Source organism: Pygocentrus nattereri, chromosome 20 (assembly GCF_015220715.1).
Source record: "Pygocentrus nattereri isolate fPygNat1 chromosome 20, fPygNat1.pri, whole genome shotgun sequence".
Classification (NCBI taxonomy): Eukaryota; Metazoa; Chordata; class Actinopteri; order Characiformes; family Serrasalmidae; genus Pygocentrus; species Pygocentrus nattereri.
This window is the reverse complement of record NC_051230.1, coordinates 2,674,824-2,684,598: the sequence shown is the minus strand read 5'-3', so window position 1 is coordinate 2,684,598 and position 9,775 is coordinate 2,674,824. Positions and strand designations below refer to the sequence as shown.

The following is a 9,775-nucleotide window of genomic DNA, read 5'->3' as shown; positions in this document are numbered from 1 at the left end:
ATTTTAGTGAGTTTGTATGTGAGTGAGTATTTTAGTGAGTTTGTATGTGAGTGAGTATTTTAGTGAGTTTGTATGTGAGTGAGTGTTTTACTGAGTTTGTATGTGAGTGAGTATTTTACTGAGTTTGTATGTGAGTGAGTATTTTACTGAGTTTGTATGTGAGTGAATATTTTAGTGAGTTTGTATGTGAGTTAGTATGTATGCTTTTTAATATGTATTTATGTGGTAAGAGGTGATATAAACGCTTCTCTAAACTTGTTCTGCAGTAACTGTGTATGTATGTATGAATGAGTGAGTGAGTTAAGAAGGGAGGGAGTGAGTGAGTGAGTGAGTGAGTGAGTTAATAAGGGAGTGAGTGAGTGAGTTAATAAGGGAGTGAGTGAGAGAGTGAGTGAGTGAGTGAGTTAATAAGGGAGTGAGTGAGTGAGTGAGTGAGTGAGTGAGTGAGTGAGTTAATAAGGGAGTGAGTGAGTGAGTTAATAAGGGAGTGAGTGAGAGAGTGAGTGAGTGAGTGAGTTAATAAGGGAGTGAGTGAGTGAGTGAGTGTGTGAGTGAGTGAGTTAATAAGGGAGTGAGTGAGTGAGTTAATAAGGGAGTGAGTGAGAGAGTGAGTGAGTGAGTGAGTTAATAAGGGAGTGAGTGAGTGAGTGAGTGAGTGTGTGAGTGAGTCAGTGAGTGAGTGAGTTAATAAGGGAGTGAGTGAATGAGTGAGTGAGTGAGTGAGTGAGTGAGTGAGTGAGTGAGTGAGTGAGTGAGTGAGTCAGTGAGTGAGTTAATAAGGGAGTGAGTGAGTGAGTGAGTGAGTGAGTGAGTGAGTGAGTCAGTGAGTGAGTTAATAAGGGAGTGAGTGAGTGAGTGAGTGAGTGAGTGAGTGAGTGAGTGAGTGAGTGAGTGAGTGAGTTAAACTCATTCTGCAGTAACTTCACGCTCAATTTTCTCTACCCTCTCCAGGCGTGGTGGTTGCGCCGGTGAAGGAAACGCAGTTGCGGCGCTGATCACTCTCGTCTCCACGCTTTACTTCAATCTCACCGGCTTCCAGTCTCAGCACCACACGAGGCGGAGCGGCGGCTCGGTGGGCGATTACTCCTCCGCTCTGACGCGCAGGTGTAAACGATGTTTTATGTTTGATAAAGAAGAACGAAATGGAGCAATTTACCTGTAAACACATCAGAAAGCACACAATTCACACAATCTCACAAATCACAGAGCGCACCGACCACAATAGGAGCCCACTGTGCGCGCACACACACACACACACACACACACACACACACACACACACACACACACACGACCAGCTCCCATTTTCATCTCATTTACTTCAACCTGCAGAGCTGCAGGACCCTTAGACACACAGCTGCACTCAACTTTCATTCTCTCTCTCTCTGTCTCTCTCTCTCTCTCTCCCTCTCTCTCTCTCTCAATGTCCTTCTTTTATTCTCCTTCCTTTCTCTCTGTCCTTCTTTCATTCTCTTTCTCTTCTCTTCTCCCACTGTTCTGCTCATCTCTTTCTCTCTCTGGTTTTCTCTCTCCAACTTTTTCTCTCCCTCTCTTTCTTTCCTCTTTCTCAGTCGCTCTTTCTCACCATTTTCCTTTCATTCTTTCCCCTTTCTCTCATTTTTTTCTTTCTCCATCTTTCTTCACTCTTCTCTTCCTCTCTCCCTTCTGCTTCTTTCATTCCCTCCACTTTTCTCCCCTCTTTTTCTCAGTTCTCCTCTTCTCATTCTCTCTAGTTTTTTCTCTCCACCTCCAAGTTTTGTGCCACTTCTCTTCCTTTCCTTCTCTGCTTTTTCACTCTCCCTCTGTTTCTTTCTTCTGTCTCTTTCTCCCTGTTCTCCTCCCTTCATTTTCTACTCTTTCCCTGTTTTTCTCTCTCCATCTTTCTTTTCTCTTTCCCTCTCTCTCTCTCATTCTCTCCCTCTTTCTTTTTTCTGTATTCTCTTTTCTTTCTCCTTCTCACTATTTCAGTGTTTTGCTCTCTTTCAATTTCTCCCTTTTCCTCTTTTCCCTCTTGCTATTCTCCACCTTTCATTCTGTCCAGCTCTCTTTCTTTTTTTCAATCTCCATTTTCTCTCTTTCCTCTTAGTCTCTCCTTTCTTAGTTTTTTTTCTCGCTCTTATTATTTCTCTTTCTCTGTCTATCAATCGCTTTCTTTTTTCTCTTTTCTCTCTCCTTCACTCACTATTCAGTCTTTTTCTCAGTATACTCCTTTCCTTCTCTCTCTCTCTCTCTCTCTCTCTCTCTCTCAGTGCAGGTTTTATGAGGCTCTATCAGGTCTGGATTAATTATCCTAAGTAAAGGCTCTGCAGCTCTGCGCTATTATAGAGCAGTAAAGACTCGATTTATGAGTTTATCAATAAGAAACGCTCTGATTTTTCCTCCAGCAGCAGAGAAAACAGTGAAGAGCTGAGAACTCAGTCACTGCAGCTCTGATTCAGCGGCTAAGTGTAAATTCATCACTGGGTTTTATGGAAATCTGTGCCTTATTTGATTTGTAGATTCATGCATATTATTTCTCCCATCTTACAGCAGAGTTTCTGTACAGTAACAGTAGCCACATTTACATATAGCCTAATAATCCATTAATAATCCACTAATAGCTCAATCTGAATAGAATACGTCCATCTAAACACCTCAATCGGAATAGTCTAGTCTGATTGAGACCATTCGGAATACAGTTTCTATCCGATTGGTCGAGGTGGGTAATCCTGTAAATAATCCATTAAATAGAAGAATAATATCCGTGTAAATGCCTGTATCCGATTACATTCCCTATCGGAAAGTTTACGTCCGTTCTGCATGTGCGTCGCGTCACAGTGAGAGTTTATACCGTTCAACACGGCGGAGCAGAAACTGGTCTGCAGAGGAGACGAAGTTCATGCTCTGATCTTTAAAAGACGGCGGCGGGACGGACGTCCAGCTTATGCGTCTCAGAGCACGACGTCTTCCTCTCTGCCTTCTTTAATGAGGACACGTGAAGGACGTTTTCCTGAGTCTGACGTCATTTTAAAGCAGTTAAAAACACAATCACTGCTCACTGCTGCTCATCTCACTCTGACTGTACCTCACGTGATGTTCGCTGTCATGGTAACGTTTACTCCAAGTGGTTCTGCACACATGCGTGTCATTTTAAATCGCATTACTTGTAGCGAGCGCGTAAACGAAGATTTTCATCAGATTGTTGAGCAGAGCGAGAATAAACACCTCAGGCTGAATCTGTATCGGAATGTGTTCAATCGGATTGGCAAAAATCTTTGCATGTAGACACAGCAAGTAACAGATTTCTGATTTAATGTCCTGATATATATTTTATTTTGAATTGACTGCCCTCTTTAAAAAGATGGTTCTTCAAGGGTTCTTTAGTAAAGACAAAGTTCTATATAGAAACATGAACACTTGAAGAACCATTTGCATTCTTAAATTTGCATGTTTAAAGGGTTCTTTGCATGAAGAAATCATTCTTCACATTGATGGAGAATGTGTTTTATGTGGTTCTGTACAGAACCTTTTTCAAAAGGGTTCCATATAGCACCAGAAAGGGTTCTGCTATAATTGTGATGTCAGGCTTGTATATATATAATAACAGAGCCCTTTTTGGTGCCACACTCTGTCCACCAGTCTGAAGAACACTTGCTGGTTCTTTGAACATTTGTGGTTTTATATGGAACCGTTGTCTAACTCTTGAAGAACCATGTTTTTGAGAGTGTGGGTGAAAGTCTCAGGAGATTAGCAGAGAAATTCTCTGAAACAGGCGATCGATTCTCTGATTGGACGATTGCCTGACTGGTCAGGCGTCCGGGTGTTTCTGTTAAACTGAAACTGTTTCAGAAAACTTTGAAAACAAGAAAATAAAAGCAGATTTAAAAGGATGGAAAAGTCATTTCCACGCTGCGCTGGGCGGCCGAGCGGCTGAGCAGGGTGGAGGCGGGAAAGATATTACAGGTATCAGTCATAAGAGAAAGAAAGAGAGGGAGAGAAGACAGAGGAGAAAGTTAAGGAGAGAAGGATTGTGAAACGAGACAGAGTGAAGAGGAGAGAGAAAAAGAAAAAGAGAAAGAAAGAAACATAGGGAAAAAAGAATAGAAAGAACCGTAGAGTGAAAGATATGAAGAGAAATAAATAGAGAGCAAAAGAGATGGAAAAGAGGATGAAAGAGAACGAGAGAGAGAGAAATTGAGAGACAGGAGGGAAAGAAAGTGTGAAGAAGAGACAAGAAGAAAGAAGAAAACAGTAAAGGGAGAAAGAAGGAAAGGAAAGGGGGGAGAGAGAGAGAAAGTGTGTGTATGTGTGTGTGTGTGTGAGTGTAGTGTAAGAGTGTGTGTGTATATGTGTGAGTGTGTGAGCATGTGTGTATTAGTGTATGTATGTGTGTGTGTGAGTGTGTGTATGAGTGTGTGTGTGTGAGTGTGTGTATGAGTGTATGTATGTATGTGTGTGTGAGTGTAGTGTAAGAGTGTGTGTGTGTATATGTGTGTGTGTGTGAGCATGTGTGTATTAGTGTATGTATGTGTGTGTGTGAGTGTGTGTATGAGTGTGTGTGTGTGAGTGTGTGTATGAGTGTATGTATGTATGTGTGTGTGAGTGTAGTGTAAGAGTGTGTGTGTGTATATGTGTGTGTGTGTGTGTGTGAGTGTAGTGTAAGAGTGTGTGTGTATATGTGTGAGCATGTGTGTGTGTGTGTGTGTGTGTGTATGAGTGTATGCATGTATGTGTGTGTGTGTGTGTGTGTGAGTGTAGTGTAAGTGTGTGTGTGTATATGTGTGAGCATGTGTGTGTGTGTGTGTGTATGAGTGTATGTATGTATGTGTGTGTGTGTGTGTGAGTGTAGTGAAAGAGTGTGTGTATATGTGTGTGTGTGAGCATGTGTGTGTGTGTGTAAGTGTAGTGTAAGAGTGTGTGTGTGTGTGTGTGAGTGTAGTGTAAGAGTGTGTGTGTATATGTGTGTGTGTGAGCATGTGTGTGTGTGTGAGTGTAGTGTAAGTGTGTGTGTGTGTGTGTGTGTGAGTAGCTGTCTGCTCCTCTCTGGTTCTGGATGGAGCTCTCGGTCCCTCCGGTTCTGGAGGATTCGGCTGATTAAAGCGACGTTTGTCTTATTAAAGCGTTTGTTCCGTTTTTTTTCCATCTTTTCTCCGCCGTTGGTCCAGCATTCCGTCCCCAGAGGAGAGCCTCATCCGTCTCCAGCCCCTGAGCTCAGCGCTGTGTGTGATTATAATATTCATACAATTCAGCACAAAGTCTGACACTGTGCCACAACCTCACTGGGAGGGAGGAATTAAAGGGAAAGTCCAACAGAAAATCACACTTCCAAAATTCACTCCTTATCCCAAATGTAGTCAGTCATCCAGGACGTGTTCGGTACGTGAGGGTTGCTTGTTCAGCTTTAGCGCTGGAGCTCAAAGCTTATCCTTTATTTATTTAATTTCCAATCAAAAATGACCATTAAGTGCAATTTATTCACCTCCTTGTATCTAAACTCTTTAAAAAGACGGTTCTTCAAGGGTTCTTTAGTAGAGGAACTGGTTCTATATAGAAACATGAAGACCTTTGCATGATTAAATGGTTAATCAGCTTGATGGAGAACTTGAAGAACTTTAGAGGAGAAGGAAAAAAAACATCCCTTACTTTTAATGTAAGTCAATGGAACCGGACATTTTTCCGTTCCCGTTCAGATGCATCTGCATACTGGCCTGTTACTGTTGGCCAGTGTGTGGCGACACCTGTGAGCGCGGTCATACCTGCATAGAGATCCTCATGAATAAGCATGTGCACGTGAGCAGTGGTAGATGGCTGTGTGTTTGCGGGTATATATACATTCTTATTTCAAACTCCTAAAAAACCTTGACCATAAAGTTGACCCCAGGGACAGAAATAAAGCAGAAGGGAAATGTGGGCCCTTTAACGTCGGTAGTGACCCGGCTGAAGCTGCTGGCTGGCTGTAACGTTAGAAATCAGCGCTCGGTCCAGGAAAAGAAAAACACCGCTGGCCTAGAAATCACAGCGTGTGAGCGGCTGATTCGGGCGGACGCAGAAACACTCCGCTCATGACCAGACGTCACATTACATCTATAGGCCTGCACCACTCCGCTTTAGCGCTTTAGCACAGAGACGCAGCCAGACAGAGAGAATAGAGCATTCTGTCTGCAGGTCTGAGCAGAGAGAGGGTAATGGGGCATAAAATAGAGAGAGAGAGAGAGAGAGAGAGAGAGAGAGAGAGAGAGAGAGAGAATATAAAGGAGAGATACATAGACAGAGGGAGAGGACAGAGAGAAAATGATAAAGTCAGAGAGAGAGAGAATGTGAGGGGGGGGCAAAGAGAGCCAGAGAGAGAATATTAGGAAGAGAGACAGAGAGAGTGGAGAGAGTGAGACAGAGGAGAGAGAAAGATAGAGAGAATACTAGGAAGAAAGACAGAGACACCAAAGAGAGAGAGACAAAGAGAGCAAGACAGAGGAGAGAGAGAGAGAGAGAGAGAGACAGAGAGAGACAGAGAGAGAGAGAGAGAGAGAGAGAGAGAGAGAGAGAGAATATTAGGAAGAGAGACAGAGAGAGTGGAGAGAGTGAGACAGAGGATAGAGAAAGATAGAGAGAATACTAGGAAGAAAGACAGAGACACCAAAGAGAGAGAGACAAAGAGAGCAAGACAGAGGAGAGAGAGAGAGAGAGAGAGAGACAGAGAGAGACAGAGAGAGAGAGAGAGAGAGAGAGAGAGAGACAGAGAGAGACAGAGAGAGAGAGAGACAGAGAGAGACAGAGGCAGAGAGAGACAGGGAGAGCAACAGAGAGAGAGAGACAGAGAGAGAGAGACAGAGAGAGACAGAGGCAGAGAGAGACAGGGAGAGCGACAGAGAGAGAGAGAGAGACAGAGAGAGAGAGAGAGAGAGAGAGAGAGAGAGAGAGAGAGAGAGAGAGAGAGACAGAGAGAGAGAGAGAGACAGAGAGAGAGAGAGACAGAGAGAGAGAGAGACACAGAGACAGAGAGACAGAGGCAGTGAGTCAGCGAGGTGCAGACCGTGTGTAATAGCGTTTCGGAGCTGTAGAGTCAGTGAAGCTGAATCTCCTCCGTTTCCACGCGCAGCTGTTCATTCATGTGAACATCATTACAAAGTCAGCGGCTACAAACAGACCAGACATCAGAGTTTCTATTTATGTACGCTTCACTCCGAGGTCCAGTTCTGACGCTCGCGTGGCCACTGTAGGCGCTTTTGATGGTGGACTGGGGCCAGCATGCGCACCCCGACCGGTCAGTCCCTCCTTGGTCCAGTGTCAGTAGGTAGTCACCACTGCTGACCGGGAGCCCAGCACAAGCCTTGCTGTTTTGGAGACGGTCATAATAATTTGGTTCACATTTCTTTTCCCATTTCTCTCACATCCAACGTGAAAACTGAGCTTCTTATGGGCCGTAAATCCAGTCCAGACATCCGATTGGCTGAGCCATGTCTGAAGCTATGGTAAAATACTCCATATACACACACTGTTGTGGTGGTGGTGTGTTAGTGTGTGCTGTGCTAGTGCGAGTGGATCAGACACAGCAGTGCATCTGGAGTTTTTAAACACTGTGTCCACTCACTGTCCACTCTAGGACATAGACACTCCTACCTTGTCTGTCCATCTTGTAGATGTAAAGTCAGAGACGACAGCTCATCTGCTGCTGCACAGTTTGTGCTGGTCATCCTCTAGTCCTTCATCAGTGGACACAGGACGCTGCCCACAGGACGCCGCCCACAGGATGCCGCCCACAGGACGCTGTTGGCTGGATATTTTGGTTGGTGGACTATTCTCAGTCCAGCAGCGACACTGAGGTGTTTAAACACTCCAGCAGCACTGCTGTGTCTGATCCACTCAGACCAGCACAACACACACTAACACACCACCACCACATCAGTGCTGAGAATGACCCACTACCCAAACAATACCTGCTCTGTGAGGGTCCATGGGGGTCCTGACCACTGAAGAACAGGGTAACAGAGTATCAGAGAAACAGATGGACTACAGTCTGTAACTGTAGAACTACAGCGTGCAGCTATACAGTAAGTGGAGCTGATAAAGTGGACAGTGAGCGTAGAAACAAGGAGGTGGTCAGAACGTTCTGCCTGATTGGTGTTCACACACTGACCGCCTCACAGCAACTGAACTCTGTCACTGCGCCACCTCAGGAAAACCCCTTTGTGCTGTTAATGAATAATCTTTGACTCTAATGCTGCTCACATGGAGCACCGAGTGAACTGATGGAGTTAGAACCCGGTTCTGTTTAAACTGAGGGGCTGAAGACTTATGTTCTTATCTAGAACCAGGCTGGTCATCTGGCTAACAGGATAAAAGAGCCAACAGCCTAAACAGCTCCATCATTAACATCACAGGCCTGAATTAAAGCCCTGACGGTGTGATTTACTGTAAAACTGCAGTAGAAACGTCTAAAAATGTCACTGATCGACTTTCACACTTCAAATGTTCGTGTTTCAGTCAGACGTCGCATCAAACCCAGGCTGAGTCCCAAACGGCTCCGTACTCCCTAAACAGCGTTCTAGCTATGAAAGTTTAGAAGTTCCAGCCTCTCCAGCCAAACCGTGCATCATGTATCGAGTGTGGACGTGTCTGAGACCCAAATCACTGCTTCTTAGCTGTGTTCTGCTCTGTTGGGCTGCAGGATCCAGCATTTAAACTCCTATGTAGTGCACTAGGTAGGGAGCAGGGAGCCGTTTGAGACTCAGCCCCAGCGTGAGAAGAGGGCGCCATGGGATTAGCGCTGAATAAGAGTCTCTGTGCAATTTTATCCCAAGGAAGGAAGTTTTTAGGACACCTTTCCCGTGATAACATCACTGTAACGCGCAGCGCCACGTTTTAATAACCCTTTTTAGCGCTACACAGAACCATTGATAGCACATTCTCCATCAGTCTGACCATGTAAAGCACATGCAAAGTGTTCTTTATAAGCGTATTTGTCAGTAAAGAGCGCTTGAAGAACCGTCTTTTCAAGCGTGCAGGTCAGCTGCCTTTGTCCAGCAGGGGGCGTGTCACGGGAACACACAGGTTGAAGAGGAAAATGGGCTTGTCAGTAAGTGAGCCTCCCAGTGGGAGTGCGACTCTAATGTGAGAAACAGCGTTTGGTAAAACAAACAAACAAATAAATAAACAAATAAAGAAACGTGAACAGGAGTGTGATGAAATGAAGTGGTCAGTTCTCTGCGAGAGGTGGAGAGAGAGAGAGAGAGAGAGAGAGAGAGAGAGAGAGAGAGTATATGAGTGTGAGTATATGAGTGTGTGTCAGAAGCACTCACACCCGCGCGCCCCACTAGCACATCTGTGGAGCGACGGCGCGCGGTAATGAATGTAAAATGAAAGCGAAATGTCGTCTGAAGCCGTTCCCCAGCAGCCATTTTTCTTCTTAATGTAGCATGTCGAATTTCAGAGGCGACGGCGTGAAAATGAAAGGTTGCATGTCTCACTCGGCTGGCGATATGTATTTGATTCCGGCAGTAAATCAACACCGCGCACTCAAACACATGTTAATGGAAGGCACTAAATTGGAAAGGAATTTGTTTTAAAGGGAAAAAGTCGGAGGGAGGGCGCGAACGAGTGCAGCAGAGCAAAAGAAGTGAGTGTGTGTGTGTGTGTGTGTGTGTGTGTGTGTGTGTGTGTGTGTGTGTGTGTGTGTGTGTGTGTGAGACAGACAGAGCGAGAGAGAACCAACCTCGAACAGATGTGACGTCAATTAATATTTCCACTGTATTATAACAGTTGTATAAATGTACTATTACATGTGTATTACTATAGGTGC

General features: G+C 44.7%; 1 protein-coding gene across 1 annotated transcript in view; it reads right to left on the bottom strand.

The window, feature by feature from the left end:
* Nucleotides 1-928: 928 nt before the first annotated feature.
* LOC119261861 overlaps nt 929-9,775 on the bottom strand; it is a 17,109-nt gene continuing 8,262 nt past the window's right edge. The window contains exon 2 of the mRNA XM_037531868.1: nt 929-1,156. Within this exon, the coding sequence (XP_037387765.1) occupies nt 929-1,156 (228 nt within the window). The remainder of the gene's footprint in view (nt 1,157-9,775) is intronic.